This window comes from Callithrix jacchus, chromosome 11 (genome assembly GCF_049354715.1).
Source record: "Callithrix jacchus isolate 240 chromosome 11, calJac240_pri, whole genome shotgun sequence".
Classification (NCBI taxonomy): domain Eukaryota; kingdom Metazoa; phylum Chordata; class Mammalia; order Primates; family Cebidae; genus Callithrix; species Callithrix jacchus.
The window spans coordinates 56,493,332-56,513,046 of record NC_133512.1 but is presented as its reverse complement, the minus strand read 5'-3'; the positions used below and the strand labels follow the sequence as shown (position 1 = coordinate 56,513,046).

Sequence of the window (19,715 nt, the reverse complement as noted above, 5' to 3'; positions counted from 1 at the left end):
CAAAACTACATTGAGATACCATCTCACGCCAGTTAGAATGGCGATCATTAAAAAATCTGGAGACAACAGATGCTGCAGAGGATGTGGAGAAATAGGAACACTTTTACACTGCTGGTGGGAGTGTAAATGAGTTCAACCATTGTGGAAGACAGTGTGGCAATTCCTCAAGGACCTAGAAATAGAAATTCCATTTGACCCAGAAATCCCATTACTGGGTATATATTCAAAGGATTATAAATCATTCTACTATAAGGACACATGCACACAAATGTTCATTGCAGCACTGTTTACAAGAGCAAAGACCTGGAATCAGCCCAAATGCCCATCGATGATAGACTGGACAGGGAAAATGTGTCACATATACACCATGGAATATTATGCAGCAATCAAAAACGATGAGTTTGTGTCCTTTGTAGGGACATGTATGAACCTGGAGAACATCATTCTCAGCAATCTGACACAGGAACAGAAAATGAAACACTGAATGTTCTCACTCATAGGTGGGTGTTGAACAATGAGAACACATAGACACAGGGAGGGGAGAATTACACACTGGAGTCTGTTGGGGGGAACAGGAGAGGGACAGTGGGGGTTGGGGAGCTGGGGAGAGATAGCATGGGGAGAAATGCCAGATACAGGTGAAGGGGAGGAAGGCAGCAAATCACACTGCCACATGTGTACCTATGCAACTATCTTGCATGTTCTTCACATGTACCCCAAAACCTAAAATGCAAGTAAAAAAAAAAGAATAAAACTGTTTGTCTCTTACCTACCTGTGACATGGAAACCTCCTCCCTGCTTGAGTTGTCCTTCCCTCCTTTCTGGAGGGAACCAAGGTACATCTTACATATATTGATTGATGTCTCATGTCTCCTTAAAATATATAAAACCAAGTTGTGCACCTTGGGAACATGTCATCAGGACCTTCTGAGGCTGTACCATGGGTGCACATCATCAATGTGGGCAAAATAAACTTTCTAAATTAACTCAGACCTGTCTCAGATTTGTGGGGTTCATATGCTTCTCTGCATTACTAATGTAAGATCTTGTCCTCATTGAGGGTGGGGTGACATTCTGCATATTACATTATATTTGTTAACAGGAAGAATGTAATTCTTTCTGGGGACTGCAAAGGGTTTGCATTCTATCCTCTGAGTTATGCATTCATGTTTAGGGGTAGTTTCATTCAGGAGAATGAGCAAAGATCACTTTATAGCATGGCTGTTGAAATGGGGGCTAGGTAGGAAGAAGCCCTCCAAGATACCTGGTAGTGATGAGGGACTGTGTTAAAGAAACGTCTCTTCCCAGGTCCACTAGAGAAGGGGTTTAAAATGCAGAAATTTCCCGTCTCCATGCCTCCATTTGGAGATCAGAGGGGTTTCAAATGTAAAATTATTGGTCTAGTTTTCCCATGTGTGGGCCAGGTAGGGAAAGTCAAGTGGGGCTTTTATGTCCCAAATTCCTGTGGAAAGCTCTGGGAGAAGAAGGCTCTGTAACTCAGGGTTGTAGACCAAGTAGCTAATCTGGTATTAGAGTCAAAGATCAAACTTCCAGAGGAAGTTTGAAAGAACTCCTCTCATTGGATGAAAACATGAATGGGGAGGGAATAACTCAAGGGTTAAAAACTTCAGTTGCTTCTATCTAAACGGATTTCCCGCTCTGGGTTCCCCACCTGCAACATCTTAGGAGCTGTCTTTCTCTTTCTTTCTCTCTCTCTCTCTCTCTTTCTCTCTCTCTCTCCTCTCCTCCCCTCCCCTCCCCTCCCCTCCCCTCCCCTCCCCTCCCCTCCCCTCCCCTCTCTCTCTCTCTCTCTCTCTGTCTAATAAATTACTCTTCTGCAAAACTCTGGGTCCATTATTTATTTAAATGGTAAACTCATCATGCCTCTGGGGCCCCTTTCCCCATTCTTCAGGGTTAGAGAGGCCAAGAACCTACAACCTCTGGTAGCTAAGTATACTCCCTTGGTTACAGTGGGGCCAGAATTATTAACTTGGAAGACAGTTATGGTCAGCAGGAATTTTTTCCCTCTATGTCAAGCCTTCAGTTATGTCTCGCTAAATGTTATAGTCCAGTTTTAGGGAAGTTTAAAAGAAATAAGGATCAGGACTATGTCCACAGGCTTATGAACACTTTGGAGAATACAACCACTTGGGAGATCCTGTTACTGTATGGACTAGTGGACTGCAGAAGAGGGAGGCAGCTGTTTGTAGGAGGAGCAGCAGCAGACACAGCTTTCAGAAACAGGGACATGTTCTGGACCATGTGAGCATTGCCCAGATGCATAGAAATACAGGCCAAAAGAACCCCGATAGAGCATAGACTTCTTGATGACAAGAAGAATTGTGTTTGGAGTTTGGAACATCTAAGTTACATTACCAAGAGCTATAAAGATGTGGATAAATAAACATATTCGTTATTTCAATATTCAATTTGATCTATATTAGGCTATGTTTCACTTTTTAGGCAATGGGTAGCTCTTAAATTCCAAGATTTGGAATGGTGCTTGACACTTTTCTGTTGTGAGTCTGGAAATGAGCTTCTGGGATGGCATTCCTTGGCACTACAATGTTGAGAAAACATGTTACCATGAGGAAGCCAACTAATCAGGCATATATGATGGTGGTTATTGAAGATTCCCGGTGGAGGTGACTCTGGAACTCAGTTGTGAACGACAAATCAGCATAGAAGAAAAGAGAATGTTACATAGACATAGGGCAACCTCAGCAGAGAGAACAGCATGTTTATAGCACAGGTTGAGAAGTAAAGGGAACAAAGAGGGTAATGAGTGGGGGAAAAAAAGCCAGGGGAGATGAGATCTAAGGAACAGGTGGAGATAAGGCTGTATTGACAGGCGAAAAGAATGGCTAAAGGAAGACATTCATCTGTGAATGGGAACAAGAGAATGGAGAGAGTTCAAGTTTATGATTATTTTTGAACTCTTCTCTCCGCTGAAGCAATGAGTTGGGAGAAGGGCAAGGGGTACAAGGAGTGTGTGTGTGTGTGTGTGTGTGTGTGTGTGTGTGAGAGAGAGAGAGAGAGAGAGAGAGAGAGAGAGAGTTGGCAGGGGGTTATGTGGAGGATGAGGAACAACATATTCACCTTCCACATAAGCTTTTATTGATACCAAGTTAAGTGAAACTCTGGTGTGGATCTGTGGGTTTGAGTTCAATACGCTTTCTCTTTTACATTCATCTTATTTAAATCTTTGCTGTCACAGTGAAGAAATAATTCAGAAAGCATGTAAAAGCAATTGAATTTAACACAGCTTTTATTGACCTATAATCAGTTATAATGTGACTAATGGATACCAAAGAAACATATTAATTATTTGAGTCTGAAAATGCATATTTAAAACATTAAATAATTGACTTGCCTGTATGCCAAGTTTTGCGTGTAGGCCCATTTCATATCTTAAAAAGGCTTATAATTCATTCAGGGAGGCAAAAGCAAAATCTGTGATTAGAGGTAAGCCCATAATGTCATGAAAGTGCCATGAGAACAGAGAGAGGAAATAAAATCATAAAGATATAAATAAACATATTTGAACTACAGGTGATGTATCTTCTTAAATTACTTGTATATCATATGCCAGAGGGCCTTCAATGGAAAATCCTAGGTAGAAAGACACTCTTTCTATGTTCCTACCACTTCTGAGTGGACCTGAATAAACAGATATTACTGGTATTTTAATTTTTTCCTTTGTTCCATATTCTATAGAGATTAGCTTGCCTTCAGCCTGACCAATCAGACGACGCAGGAGGTCTTTGACTTCATTTTTTTTCCACACATCCCCACTCTGCCAGAGGGAATTTGTATTGTGTACCTTACCAAAGTACTGCTCTATTTCGGCCTTGTGAACAATACTGTTGAGGCCCTTCCTTTTGCCCAGAAAGAAAAGCGTGCTTGCCTGCTTGGACCTGCACATGTGCTTGTACTGTCCCCTGAAGGATCTATTTAAGGATGAAACATACTTTTCTATGAGTTTGGAATCCTGATCTAGCTCTTGATTTTCTGGCCAGAACAGGAGGCAAGCCAAGAAATAAGGGTTTGGATATTGATGACTTAGTCCGACAAATTGCAAGACCTCTCGGAGTTGTTTTTTTAGCGTGTTAAGTGGTTGAATGGACTTGGAGTTGGGCTTTAGACAACTGAGAATAATGTTGGCCAAAATAGAATTTTGTTTCTCATTTGTCATGCACTTTTTTGAGTTTTGATGCAGCAGGAAGGCATATTCATTCACTATACTTTCCATGATGGTTGCAGAATCTTTGTATTTTGGATTAAGATATTCCAAGAGTCCAGCAAACCTATCTGCTCTCAGAGCTTCTAGCTTTTTCCTGCAATTCTCCTCCTGGAGTAATTGACTCCCTTTATTTTGTAATTGATCTGAATCCAAATGGCAGAAAAGCTCTGTGTATTTCCTGAAACAACGACTGACTTTCTTGCTTAACATGACTTCCACAATTTCTTTTTGGGCATACCTCATTTTCAGAAGAACCATATAATCAATAAAAAAGTCAAAGCACCGTTTCAGATCCGATTGTAAATGTTTTAGGTGAGATGTGAACTTGCTAAGAGCCAAATAATATTCATTTTTGGGATCAGGAGGAATGGTCCACTTTCCTGATAAAAATTGCACCATGTGGTTTTCGGATAATTCATTTTCTTTTTGAAAAAAGGGAGTGAGCTGAAGAATCTGAATAGTGTAAAGACCAACTTCTATTTCACCCAAGAAACAAGCGGTATTATACGTGCCATATCGTCTCTGGGACTTCTGTGGTGACCAGGTCTCAGTTTCACAGTTTTTACTATCAGTTTGCCTTTGGGATTCTTTGAAAGCTCTTGAGGCTTTTTCGGCAGCTTCTAGGAGATGTGTTAGTTGGCTAACAGTAATGTTCCTACAGTTTTTGTTCTCATCCAACCACCATTTGATTTCACTTTTGTAGACTTGACCAAGTGTATCTGAAATATAGGAATTTTTAGGTGCTTTCATTTTAGCCTGACATGCCCAGTCCAGAGCGGTGTTAAAGTCCTTCTCTTTAATATAGAAATGTCTTGCTAAGGCTTGACAAATGAATGCATTTTGTGGGAATCGTCTACTTCCTGCACTCAAGACCATTTCAATGTCTTTATTCTGCAAAGCTTCCATTAATGGGGAAAACAAAGTGTCTGTTTCATCTCCATACTCCCTGCGCTGTCTTGTAACCAGAAGAGTTTGAACATCATGTTGAAATTTGTCTCTTCCTATTCCAGAATCATAGAATAAATTCTCTTCTAATATCTTCAATGCAATTTGACATTTATCCAAGTGATAGCTTCTTTCCAGTTCTTTTAGACAGTACACAGCAATCAGAGGGTGAATGATACGCACACCTGTGTATCTCCCATATTCTGATACTTCTGTTTTTATTAGAAGGGTAGAATAAGTTCCCATCTTGTCTTCTAGGCTTTCAGGTTCCCAGGGTGTACTAGTGTATATGATTCCCAAAAATATTTCACACTGTGAAACTGAAATTGTAGAATCAGTAACATAAGAGTTGAGTAAAGCTAGGAAGGAAATGAGTTGTACTTCCTTGCTGTCAACATCCTGTCCTTTTAGGATATTCCTGACTACATTTTCTATATATGTTTCATCAAAATTGCTTTTCATGATCATGAAGGAATAAAAGTTTTCACAATTCTTGTGCTGCTTTTCAATTTCTTTCAGTTTGGCCCCAAAAGCTCTTTGTTCCTTGGAAGAAAGTTGGTAATTTAGTGCAATACTGTCTGCCGATTTTGCACTTTCATCTGGATTCTGGGATCTCATGCAGTTTAAAATAATTACCAATGTATTTTCATATCGCAAATCCTTTTCTGCTAAAACGGAATGGATCACATTTTGTAGAATGTAGACATTTTCTTGTTCTTCAAAATCATCCACAAGGAGGAGCACAGGAATATAATCCTGATGGCTCTTTGCCTTATAGGTGACCAGACTGGTCACTTGCTCTCCAATTTCTACAAAATCAGTTGTTTTGTTTTTTAACACAGCACATCTGAACTTTTCCTTTAAGTCCCAGAGAACATGCATAGCCAGTGTGGTACCCCCACAGCCTGGATGATGATAAAGATTAATGATTTTTGCAAATATTGGTTTAGGAGACTCTGCCAGGCATTGTATTAAATCTTTAAGCTTTTCATAACTGTCCCTTTTCACAAAATCTGAAGGATAGTTTTCAGAAGAAAAATAGAAGTTCCACCATGATACTTTGCCACCTCGATAAAAGTGTTCTTCTTTAGATTTCCTAAACTCCAGGAATTTAGATTCGTCTTTCTCAATGTCTGTGTCTCTACACTCATTTTCACAGAGGATTTCCAGTGCAGTCAAGGCATCCTCTTTCTTTTTCTTTAGGATGACTGAAGAAGATCCATGGGCGGGCAAAAACCTTCTTGATGACTGAGTCACCGATTTTAGTTTAAGGATACTGCTATTTACCAATTCTATATTTAAAGTGGAAATACTGTGGTTTGTTAATTCATCTTCTATATTCATTCTTGTTTGTAGTAGATCCTTCCATCGTTGGTAAATATGTGAGCTTACAGAGATACACAACATATTTTCCATCCCTTTGAGAGCTTGATAGAAAGCCCAGAAAGTTTCAATGAGTGGATCTACTGGGCTTTCCACTGTAAAGAGTAACAGAAACACTACTAAAAATTTTCTTCTTGTCATTATATTTTCATCTGTGAGAAACAAAATCAGTTTCCTGACTTCTGAAGCTCTTTCTCTCTGCCATAAATGTGCTTCTAGAGGTTTATATGTCTCGCTTTTCAAATCTGATCTGCCATTGCAGAAAATCCAGCTGGGCTGCTGGTAAAGATTGAGAGCAGAAATCTTCTCCCTCATGTTCATTGTCTTGTCTTCATACTGATTTGGAAAGTGAAGGTTTGCCACTCGGCTTTCTCTGTAAGCTTTGACCACTCCATTGCTCTGAGATTCAGGATCGAACTCCAACACAGCAAACCATTTAATTTCCTTTAAAAAATCTAAGTGCTTGATTTGGTTTGGATGGCATTTATTTATTACAAGAATGTACCAGTCGTAGTATGAATTATCTAGTGAGTCTCGGTTTCCTGTGAGAAGTTTAACCAGCTTTAGTCCTTCACTCTCCTTCTTCTTTGCCTTCATTCTGTACTCTTCTTCAGCCTCTTTCCTAGATGCTACCAGTGACTCCAAATTTTGTAAAAATGCTTTGAAATCTACATCCCGTTTGTTGGGATCAGCCAGGATATCCCTAGAGCTAGCCCCTTCTCTTACAAACAGTGAAGAATTTTTGTTTTGTTTCCATTTTTTATCTGTATAACTTTGCATCCGAATGCAGAAATACATATCTTTACATACAGAGTGTTTTGGAATAATATCGATTTCAATGACAAACCTGTCAGATGGTGTATTGTTCTGCAAAAGGACTTCCACAAACCTTGGCTCCCGAATACACTTCTTGGCTTCATTGATATCACTTTCTTCGAAATACTTTTTGATCATTAGATTGAAGTGGTCAATGAAGACATCCTTACTGGTGATATTCACACCAACAATTTCTCCATGGGGTTTGTCCTTGACTCCAAAATGGATGGTGCCATTGGTGCGTGAATTCATACAAGCTGATGCAAATCGGAAGACTTCGTTGCTAAATTTCATCTTAATGTCCTCTTCTGTGGCTCTTTCTGTGTTAGTGAGAGCTTTGAACTCATGTATTGGGTCAATGAGATTGAGTGATCCTGTTTCAGGTTGTAGGGTATAATGTTCTATGTAGCGTTGGCCATCATGGAACTGATCAAAAGGATATGGCATGCAAGTCAATCGTTCAGGTTTTAGCTTATCCTTTTTCTTGTCTTTGGCATTTTCTGCTTCATCTAACACATTTTCTTTCATAAGAATCGATTTTTGTTCTTTGATATCTCTGACCTCTCTGGGATCGTAATCAATACTGGATGACATTGAATTTTTTTCTTTCTTTTTGGTCTGTTTTGGCTTTTTATGGTGTTCTGTTTTGGAAGATTTTGAATGACTTAATTGTCCAGGATCATGATTGTCACTTTCAGCAGATGTATTATTCAATTTGTTATATGAACGTTTTATCAAAAGTGCTGGACCCCGTGGTAGCCCCATCTCTATAAGGTCCTTCTCAGTTAATTCCTGCAGGACTAATCCTGTCACTTCTTCATTGAGAAGAATTTGCCCATATTTCTCATCAATCTTAAGGTCTTCAGTTACCCACTTTTTCACATGCTCTTTGGTCCAGTCTTTAATCATTTCAGGTAGAGTTACTTGTTTACTCATATCAAAGCTTCAACTTCTTCCTTAGAAAAAGTAATATAATAAGTATTTTAGAATTATACTTTATTATTGAAATTATATAGTCAATTATGTATACATTCTCATACAGAAGATACATATCTATATAGATATAGATATATAGATATGTATAATATTGCTCAGGGCTGACTCTTAAAACTGCTTGATACTTACTTTAGCTGTTTTACCTTCCTAATTCATATCCTTGTTTCTTAGATGACTCTAATTGTAATTACGAAATAAGCTGTAGCTGCTAACTAGGTGAAACAACTTTTATCCTCATGATAATTATCCCTTTTAGCTTAACATGGTGAAAGTTGGGTTTTTGTAACTTAAAACCAGAATCATAAGTAACATGGAAATTGGTTCCCATAGCATACAGGAATACTGCAAACAAACTTTAAAATAATGAAACTGAATAGGTAGAGGTGGGTTGAGGAACGGGGATCCACAGATGGCTATCTTTGTTGCTTAATAACAAAGCAGTTGATTAAATAATCAGCTGTTTCCTTTTGGAACTCAAGCTGTTAGGCCACAAGGCTAGGGGTGGGGGAACCTGGTAGCAAAATGTCAAGTAATTGATTTGGTTGGCTAATTCTTGTGCTCTCAGATGGTACCCAAAGAGACTAACTGTAGTTCAAGCTGGGCCTACTGAAACTAGATAGGGAAAATAGTATGAGTTTTTAATTTTGTTGGAGCCTTTTTCACCTAAATTATTGATATGAGGCTAACAAAGATGATCCTACAATTATGTACTTTGATGAATGGCAAGAGCTGCCTATTTTCGACTCCTAGAACAGGGGTTCTCAACCTCAGTTATACATCAGAATCACTTGGCGTTCCACATCTGAGACTGTGCTAGTTGTTGAGGGAGTGAGGGTGGTGTTCTCAGGCATTAGTTTAAAAGTTTGCCTTGCTGAATATATTGTGCAGACAAGACCGACAGCAGTGGTTCCCAACGTGTGGTCTCCAGACCAGCAGCATCACTTAGAAGCTGCCTAGAAATGTAAATTCTCAGGCCCCACTTAGACAAACTGAATCAGAATTTAAAAGATGAATAAATTAATTGGTCTAAGTAAGCAGAAAAACCAGAAAGTGAGACTCTTTTAAGGATGGACAAAAAACATGAAGGATCAAATAAAACAAAAACACTAGAATAAACTATAAAGGGAGAAAATACAAACATTTTAAACCAGGAGTACCCGAACCCCATGACATGGACCAGTACCAGTCCCTAGCCTATTAGAAACTGGGCTGCACAGCAGGAGGTAAATCGTGAGTGAGCTGGCAAAGCTGCCTTCATCTGTATTTACAGTCACTCCCCATAGCTTGCATTACTGCCTGGGCACCACATCCTGTCAGATCAGTGGCGGCATTTAGTTTCTCATAGGAGTGCAAACCCTGTTGTGAACTGTGCATTTGAGGGATCTAAGCTGCAAACTCCTTATCAGAATCTAATTCCTGATGATCAGTCACCATGTCCCATCACACTAGATGAGACCATCTAGTTGCAGGAAAACAAGCTCAGGGCTCCTGCTAGTCTACATTATGGGGAGTTGTATAATAATTTCATTATATGTTATAATGTAGTAATAATAGAAATAAAGCACACACAAAATGTAATGCCCCACTACCCTGTGGAAACATTGTCTTCCATGAAACTGTCCTAGTTCCAGAAAGATTGGAGACCGCTGTTTTAAATGATTTGTAATTTTTAAATTCCTTAAACCTAATGAATGCTATAAGTTTAAAAAAAATTAATGCACAGCCAATCACAAACTCTAGCCAAACTCCAAATTTTAAACATCTGTGCTTGGAGCTTCTTGGAAAAGTTCACCTTGAAGTTATGCATAAAGAATAAGCTCAACTGGGGCTTCAGCTTGCAGCTCTGTGATTGGCCGCAGAGAAAACTTGAACTACCCACTTATGGTGTGAATACCATATTTGCACCAGAATATTTACCCCATCTATAGGCATGCAACCACTGAGTATAGCAGCTTCCACTTGCCTTAATAAAACTGTTCCTGGTTGCCTTAGTGCCTTGAATTCTCTTACTCTGGCTTCAGTCTGTGGGTCACAACTAGTCCTGAGCCGATTAGCAGAACTATGAGCAACTGGCACAATGAATGCTATAAATATATTTTAGATGATTGATTCTGTTCATCTGTAGTGGATACAGAAGTCACTTGTAGGTCTTAGGGGTCCCACAAGAATTAGCCCATATATTGTAACTAGAGGTAAGTGTTATTTATCTTAAATAGTGTCATCTGTTCATTCATTCAGCACATATTTAATGAGTACCTATTAAGTACCAGGCATCATGATACTCAGGAAAAACAGTGATAATCAAAACAGATGTGAAGTTCTTTCATGATACTTATCATCCATTAAAGAAGATAAAAAAATAAAATAAGTCACACACACACACACACACTCAGAAAAGTTTATGCTGACAAAGTGTGGTAGTGCTTTTTATTAGGCACAAGAAGGGGTCTAGGCCTGGGATATGTGAGAGGGAAGAGAGTGAGAACATTGGGCAGGTGAAGTTAAAGGAACTGCTGGAGTCATGTGGGAGGCAAGTGAGGGAGAAAGCCTGGGTGACAGATTAGAGAGTAAGAAATTGGTCTATCTATTGCTACACCTTTTGGTGGACCTGCCAAAAGCTCCTCTAGTGGGTCCAAGGGGTATAACAAGGTGCTGTTCCAGCCACAGGTAGTTCCTACTCCTGCACCCAGAGCCAGGTCACTCACTGGGCTTCCCATGGAGTACTCTGGGCAGAGGGAGCCTGGGAGCCTGGTAGGGTCATCCCTGATCTTCCCATTTCCCCTGAAGTGTCATCTCAGGTAAGACTGAGGGAGGGGCCCTGCCTCACCTGCTTACAAGCATTATGTAAAACCAATCGTATAAGCAGTAATTAATAAACATATTTCTAATAAAAACTTTTTTGAAGTCATTACATATAACTACTATAGTATTTTAAACCTTAGTCTTAAGATATTTCATGCTTTGAAAATTTGCTGAATACTTACTCCTTATACATTTTTAGTCATTTTAATATTTTGTATTAAAATGTGGGAAGGTGAAGGGAAGACAACAGTCATGTCCTCAGATACTATTTTTGTTCTAATTATTGCTAGCTCAGTAGAGACGTCATTTATCCTTCCAATACATTGGCCTCTCGCTCGATCGACTTTTATCTTGATATCAACCCATTTCTATTCCCATGGTCACATCCTTGACATTATCATTACTATTATGGATTGAATTCTATCACCCCAAAATTCATGCTCTGAATTCCTAACCTCAGAATGTGACTTTATTTGGAGACAGGATTGTTGTAGATGTAATTAGTAGATGTGAAATTATTAGAGTGGACCCTAATCCAATATGAATGATGTTTTTGTAAAAAGGGGACACTTGGGCACAGAGGCTTGCTTACACACAGGGAGAACAGTATGAAGACAAAAGCAGAGATCAGTGTGATGTTTCTACAAGCCAAGAATCACCAAAGATTGCCAGCATGCTATTGTGAAAGGCATGGAAGAAATTCTCCCTTGTAGCCCTCAGAAGGAACCCACCCTGCCAACACCTTGATCTTGGACTTCTAGTCTCCAGGATTCTGAGATAATACATTTCTGTTGTTGAAGTGACTCTTTGTTACTTTATTATGGCAGCCCTAGCCAACAAATGCAGTTACTGAGAACTACAAGCCCGCTGTCCTCTCTGTTTCAAACGCTTTCCTGTCCCCACCATCTCCTGACCCTCAGGCTCATTGCCTTTAGTGCTCTAACACCAGTAAATGTTTCTTTAACGCCAACACCTTCGATCCATGGATTCTACTACTGCCTCACTTCATTCGTGTTTCACTTTCCCTCTTTTACTGGCTTAATATTGTCTTGAATATTCATCATCATCACTTATTTTCTCCTCTGTGGTACAACCATGTAGTTAAACTACAGTGCTACTTATATCCACCACTCAGTCCCCAACAGCTTGTCAGAGCATGGCTAGACAATGATCCTCCATACCCTGACTGCAGCGTGCTGGATGATGACCCTTCACACCATGACTGGAACATGGCTGGACAATGGCCCTCCACACCATGACTGGAACATGACTGGACAATGGTCCTCCACACTCTGACTGGAACATGGCTGGACAATGGCACTCTATACCCTAACTGATCTCACCTTAATGCTCTCAGCTACCATGCTCTATTTCTCTGCTTTAGTGACTCTTATTCTCCTAAATGATCATTTCACTGTCTCTCCTCTCTCATCAAACCTACAACACCTCCTCACCATGATTACCTTGCTTCCTGTTTAAGCCATCAGAACTGAAGCAATCCAAAGAGAGTTTCTTCAAACTACTGAAACCGCATCTACCCACTGACCTGCTTTCTTCACTTTCTTGTGTTACCACATCATATGTTAGTATGATAACACATAACATCAAAATATTGGCTGAGTGTGGTGGCTCAAGCCTGTAATCCCAGCACTTTGGGAGGCAGATCACCTGAGGTCAGGAGTTTGAGGTGAAACCCTGTCTCTACTAAAAATGCAAAAATTAGCTAGGCGTGGTAACAGGTGCTTATAATCCTAGCTCCTTGGGAGGCTGAGGCAAAAGAATGGTTTGAACCCAGCAGGTGGAGGCTGCAGTGAGCCAAGATCATGCCACTGCACCCTAGCCTGGGGGACGAGAAGGAGACTTCATTTCAGAAAAAAAAAGGTCAAAATATTTTTTAGCAAGAATTCCACCACTTCCCACCCCTGTGATGGTAGCTGAGAAGAGATGTAACAACTTGAAGCTATTATATATTTAATATTATTTTCATGTTAATTTTGCCATCTGTCAATTATAAGCATCTAATATAATTTACGATCCATATTTAGTTGGAGCTGTTATTTAATTCAGGTGACAATGATTGGGGCAAAAAGGTTTTAATAATGCTCTGACATAACTTTTTGGCTTTTTCTGTGACCTCAACATTACAACCTAGGCTGTTGGCATAGTTTTAAACATGGCATTCATGTTTAGCAAGAAGCTAGATATTGTGTATAAACGGGCAGGAACTGTGATCAGAAAAATGATGTCATGATTAATTTTGTCTCCTCTCAATGAGCCTGTTTTCCCACTTATAATATAGGAAAATCAGACCAGAACTAGTGTTGTCTTAGTTGTTGCTTGTTTTTGTCCCACTTTTCCAAAAGAAATGCACGTGAAACTGCTGTATTTAACACGGGTGTAGCTGCTCTGGTTGGAGATGGGGAGAAGACCTGTACTTATCTCCATTCTGCTCTGAGATAATTTTGAAACCCAGAGTTCTCTTTATTTGTACATTGGGCCTTACCTATCAGTGGATACCACATCTGTGGATTCAACCAACTTCAGATTGAAAATATTTGGAAAAAAATTGCATCTATACTGAACATGTACAGACTTGTTTTCGTTGTCACTATTCTCTAAACAATACAGTTTAACAACTGTGTAATATTACATTGTACTAGGTATTATAAGTAATCTAGAGATGACTCAAAGTACATGGGAGGATGTGTATAGGTTATAGGCAAATACTTTGCCATTTTATATTAGGGACTTGAGTATGTGTGGGGTTTGGTATCTGCACAGGTCCTGGAATGAATTCCCTGCAGACACTAAATTTCAGGATCTACTGCCTAAGGACTATTATTTTTCTCTCTGTAGAGACTAAGTAGGAAGAATCAAACTGGCCTGGTCTTGGCAAGCTCTGGTGTTCACTCCCTTTTTTAGGAGGCTGTGCCTCACTGGGCTCACTCACTTCACTGAGCTCACTCATTCACTTTCTGTGTCTCTAGGAAAGGATGCTCAGAATTCCAGCAGCAGATTAGCAGGCCCACCCTGCTCTAACGCTCGGTATAACTGAAACCACAAAGTTAAAGTTAGTTTCATTTTCTTGAAGTGCATGTTCAAATTAGGTTTTTTTTACCCAGTTTCTATACAAGCTAGTTGTGAACAAAAATCTTTCATGAAATGAAGGCTAAACCTTGGAGGGCTTTATTCTTTAATTAAATGTAACTTATAGGACAGAGGATGGCATAGCTGCACATGGCTACAATTTTCTACATGGTTTTATGTGCTTGGATTCCTGATCTTCTGGTCACACTCTACCCAGGTTTTCTAGCCTCACTCCCAGAGCCTTCCAACTCTAGAAATATGCTGCACCCTTGCCATGCTTGCTGGAAGGTTTGTTTTTTAAAAATTCTGCAGTCAGCACAAGTTACATCTAGTGATACTTATATAAAAGCAGTGCTTTTCCTATTCCTTTTAAAATGGTGTCATAAGAAACAGCTTATGCGCACTTGCAAGTATATTCATTTTCAAAGTTTAGTTTTACTTTTCTCAATTAATTTTTAAAGATAGCCTTTAAACCAGAGTTGACTAAACAAGACTTTAATGATTAAAAACTTACTAGGACTTTTCTGAAAACTTCTATCTTTATATTAGAAACATGAAATAAGTCTTCATGAGGCTGTTTGATGTGGATCCCTTAGATTAGTTCCCCTTTCTTGAGAATTTGCTAGAGTCACATTCCGGAAAGCAGCTATGAGGAAGCAGAGCTGGAGGTAGAACAGACTTGTTCCTTGTTCAGGTTGCCAGAGGATGTACTTGTTGAGAACGTATTGCATAAAGCAATGATATCACAACCAATGAAAATGCAATAGACCAGATTTCTGCTTAGGAAATGTTTATGGAACAGATTCTCCCTCTAACTTTCTACTATGAAACTGTTCACACATGCGGAAAACCAGAAAGAATAGTGAAAAGAATACCCTTCTCCTAGGTAGTATTTCTTTGTATACCTAAATCCTTCTAAGATAATAAATAAACCTCCAAAAATATGTGGCAGGTATACTTTATCTCTGTTCCAGCATTCCAAGTTCAATGTAGAGCCAATCCTATGGGCTGTATCTTCAAAATATGCCCAGCATTTGACCACCTGTCACCACTACCACCTGGTTCAAGCCATCCTCATCTCTCTCCTGGATTATAGGAATAGCTCCCTCACCAGCTTCCCTCTTGCTGTTATTGATCCCTTCAGGAACCTCTCAAAAAAGGCAGCCAGAGTGACCCTGTTAAAATGTAAATAACATCATGCCAATATTGTGTCCACCCCTGCTTGTAGCTTTCCATCTGACAAGGCCTCACACAATCTGGCACTCTGTTAACCCTCTGATATTATGTGTTTTATTTTTCCCTCCCAAATCTGACCCAGCCGCCTGACCTCCTCATTGCTTCCTGCAGGAGGCACCTGTCCCTGTTTGCAGCCACTACACTTGCATTCTCTTCCTGGAATGTCCTTGGATACCAGCAGGGCTCACTCACTTTCTTGAGATCTTTAGTCAAATGTCACCTTCTCAGCCAGACACTGTTTGGTCAGCCTACTAAAAACTTTATACTACCTCCCAACACTTCCTATCTCTCTTCTGGCTTTATTTTTTATCTACTTAGGACTTACAACAAGCAAATATTTTATATATTTTAGCCTACTTACTTTGTTTATTTTCTGTCCCACCCATTATTCTATGCATTCTAATGAGGACAAGTTTCTTTACATTTTCTTCATTATCCTGCATTGCCTAGCATAAAATAGATTCTTAACAAAAATCTGTTAAATGAATCACATATTTCCTTAGTGTAGTTAAAAGTAATGAATATTTGAAAGCCCTCAAGCTAGCAATGTCTGTGAGTCAAAGGACTTCCTCACTTTTTTAGGGTAATTACTTCACTTGGCTGGAAGCCCAGATAGAAATCTGGGGAAATCTCTTTATTGGGCTACCCTTAGGCCAGATCTAACTCTAGCTTCTATCATCTGGTCACAAAGAATGAAAAGGAAGTTTTTTTTTAAAAGGAAAAGAAAATTAATAAATGTGTTTTCTCCTGCAGTTTTTGTAGGTACCCTACTTTCATAATACACCTTGCCAACTTTCTGCTGTGTCACTCACAGTGGCTGAATGAGGCCATTTCTCACAAAGCATTATTCCCTAGAGGAGGTCCCTTTTGACTCCAAGTCCCCAGGGTCTTAAGACCTCTGCTGTTTTCACCTGCAGCCTCTGCTGGGAAGCTGATCTTCTGGCAAGGGGCTTACCGCTTTCCACTGACACAATCCACTCAGGTGAGATGCAATACCTTCTTTAAGCCAGAGTCCTTTTTCAGTCATTTAACCAGCCACTCTCTCTCTTGAAATCCTAAAGATGGAAAAAACAGAGTCCAGATTTTTTATTTCATTTTATCCAGTGCAATTTAAGAGTATCTGGATATATGCTGTTGGAACTAAGTAACAATCAAAATTATCATGATTAGTGTGGACAAATTTTGTGACTGCCTTGATATAACACTTGCCTTTTTAGAGGCCCTCAGTCTCCTGTTTTGAAACAATTGTAAACACAAATATTTTTTAGCTACATTAATTACTGACAAAGGGGCTGCAGGTTGCCATCCTCAACACTCCAGTTTTCTCTCTTTGCTGTTCAGCAAGAGGTACCAAATCCGCAAACTCTCAGGGACAAGCACAGGTGCCCACCCCATCTTTGAGAGGCCCTCAGCAACACCTCAGATATCCATGCCCTGGAGAGCTCTGCAGGATTCTTAGAACTGAAGTAGGGGAAAAACACTTCAGAATCTTGGCTGTAGCCCAGGAAAGCCACCCACACCCTCCTCCCATAGTCTGGCAAAGGGAGGCCACACAAGGAAGTTAGTTTCGTTTTCCTGAAGAACGAAACTAACTTTTGCATTTTTTTTGTTTGTTTCCTACCAGGTTGCTGTATAAAATGTGTGTAGATGAAATACTTTAATAGAAGAGTATTTCGCCTCTGCAGAGTATTACCTTTGATGAAATGTAAAGCTTTTAATAACATCTTACATTATAAAGAAAAAATTTCGTGTAATTTTATAAGATCACAGGTTCCTTTAGAATCTTCTGTGCTTAAACTCCTGACCCTGTTTGCATCATTACTCCATTCTCTTTTGCAAAGCCTGCCTGTCACAATCAGAAACCCTCTCTCCATCCTAATTACACTTACTGGTATGTTTCTTTTTAGAAGAGGACTTATAAAATTATTATCAGTTAAATATACTGACATGTATTTAATCCATTGATGTTTCTAATTACTTTAGTAGTTTTATAAGTAATGGTTTATGTACAAACATATATTTATTTAAAAAGTACAGCTGAAGTTTTTTAAAAAATAGCTGTCCCCTCAAAGGCATAACAAATAAAGGTTTAATGATTCAGTTTACTTACCAGGATTTTCCTGAAAACTTCATCAAGCTTGAAACAGTCATATGAACTTTTGCTATCTCATTCCTCTTCTGATGGCCAGGTGACACAGGATTGTAATCATCCTTTTTTTAAAAAACTAACGCACGAAATTGTGAAGTCTCTGTTCTCCCTGTGCTCTTTCTGTGGGTGTGTCAGAGTGTCAGTACAGAAAAGCAGGAGGAAGTTGAAGGGTGGAGAGTTTCAGTTTTGTTTTAGAACATGCTTTTTTCTTGGGTTTAGAAGGTTCTAAAATATTTTTAAATAAATAACATTACAAAAAATATCTATAAATTTGAATCACTGCTGAGAAACTGCTTACCAGACAGATTTTTTAAGTCATAAGACTTAAGAAATAAGGAAACAAATAACAAACAAAAAGAACCAATGACCCAAAAACCTACCTACAGGACAAAGAGAATGGAAATAGCAGGAAGAAAGAACATAAATGTCTCAGTGCAATCTAAGTTCCTTTTACATATGTTAAAGTCCTAATCCTCAGTACTTCCCAATGTAACTGTATTTGGAGATAAGGTCTTTCAGGAGGTAATTAAGTTAAAGGAGGTCTTTAGGGTGGCCCTAATTTAATCTGACCATGTCCTAATAAGAAGAGGAGATTGGGACACAGACAGACATAGAGGAATAACCATGTGAAGACACAAAGAAAAGATGGCCATCTACAAGTCAAGGGGAGAGACATCAGAAGAAACCAACCGTGATGATGTTAGAGGTGTTTGAACCAGAGCAACTCCATTTTCAGTGAGGAATTTGAGGCTGAGACTTGCTAGCCTGCATTCTCAGAAAGGGGGGTATTCCTAGCCTCTAGATGTTTCTGTAAGACCGGTTGCCTCTCCGGCGGCCAAATGGACACACCCATTCCTCTCAGTACCTGAAAACTACCTCATCATTCTGAGCGCATTACTCAACACCTGGCCTCTCCACGCGGGCTCCCCACACCCATTTCCGCATTCCAATCTCAGTTCTGCACTCTCTAGGTACTCCATCCCGCCGAAATTTTTTTAAAAAGCCTCCAAGACCTGCTCTATGGAGCTTGCCCCTACGCCCTCAACCAGCCCACCTGCCAGTAGCCCAGCCTAGCTGCCAATGGCACAGCTCACCTCGTCCGTGCCCAGTCCCTTCATAACCAATGAAATTACCTCCGTTTTGTTTCCCCCGCAGCTGATCAACTACCTCTACTCCCTATAAAACCCCACGCCCTCAGGAGAGAAGCAAGACTTCTTTGGCTCCTTTTTTGGACCATAGAACCTCGCCTGGGAGCTGAATAAATTGTCATTTAATTTTCTTATGCTGGTCTCCTCTTCCTCATTTAACTCGCCAATAAACATTACAGTTTCTGGTTAGGGGCGCAAATTAGTAATATTTACTAAGCAGACCCAGACTTGGGAGTGTCCAGATAACCCGATATCTGGAGAACAAAGGCATTTCTAATTTTGCTTTAAAGATAATCATATTAATTCTTGCAAAATATACTAATTAAGAAAATTAATTCCTTATCACAAACCCTTGTAGCAAAACACATCTCCCCATATATACAAGCATTGTACCTAGAGGGTGGATGAGCTCCTCCTCTCTCGGGAACGTCCTACTCTGTCTATGGAGTTGCTGTCCTTTTACCACTGTACTTTCTTAATAAACTTGCTTTTACTTTGCACTGTGGACTTGCCCTGAATTCTTTCTTGCACGAGATCCAAGAACCCTCTCTTTGGGTCTGGATTGGGACCCCTGTTCTGTAACATATTTCTGGCAACCATGTAGGACCCGTACCAAAGAAACCCCACCCACCGCAAGCCAAAGGAAACAGACTGCAGCACCGATTGGATGACTTTGGGTGAGTGGTGGAGTACCCGAGTAAAGAATGGGATTGGGTTAGAGGCCCAGCTTACGAAAGTTAAAGTCCCTCTGAAGACAGGGTGGGTTAGAGGCCCCTCTTAAGAGAAGGCAAAGACCCTTGTCTGACCTTGGGTTAGAGGCCCGACTTAGGAGGCTTAGATCTAAGAGGTTAGAGGTCTGTCTCAGTAAAGTCCCTCTCTGCTAAAAACGGGTTTGGCACCTGCTCTTTGT

General features: G+C 39.8%; 1 protein-coding gene across 4 annotated transcripts; it reads right to left on the bottom strand.

Annotated features, from left to right (window-relative positions):
- Positions 1–3,250: 3,250 nt before the first annotated feature.
- SAMD9L (sterile alpha motif domain containing 9 like) lies at positions 3,251–17,787 on the bottom strand. 4 transcript variants are annotated; one of them, XM_002751641.7, is made up of 3 exons: positions 17,619–17,787; positions 16,420–16,563; positions 3,251–8,343 (listed from the first exon to the last, which is right to left on the bottom strand). In XM_002751641.7, the coding sequence occupies exon 3, from the start codon at positions 8,321–8,323 to the stop codon at positions 3,566–3,568; it is 4,758 nt and encodes a 1,585-aa protein (XP_002751687.3). In that variant the 5' UTR covers positions 8,324–8,343; positions 16,420–16,563; positions 17,619–17,787; the 3' UTR covers positions 3,251–3,565. The 4 variants fall into 4 exon arrangements, with proteins under 4 accessions (XP_002751687.3, XP_078198211.1, XP_078198212.1 ...); XM_078342085.1 differs by having other exon boundaries at positions 16,464–16,563; XM_078342086.1 differs by having other exon boundaries at positions 3,251–8,339; positions 16,464–16,563.
- Positions 17,788–19,715: the final 1,928 nt, after the last annotated feature.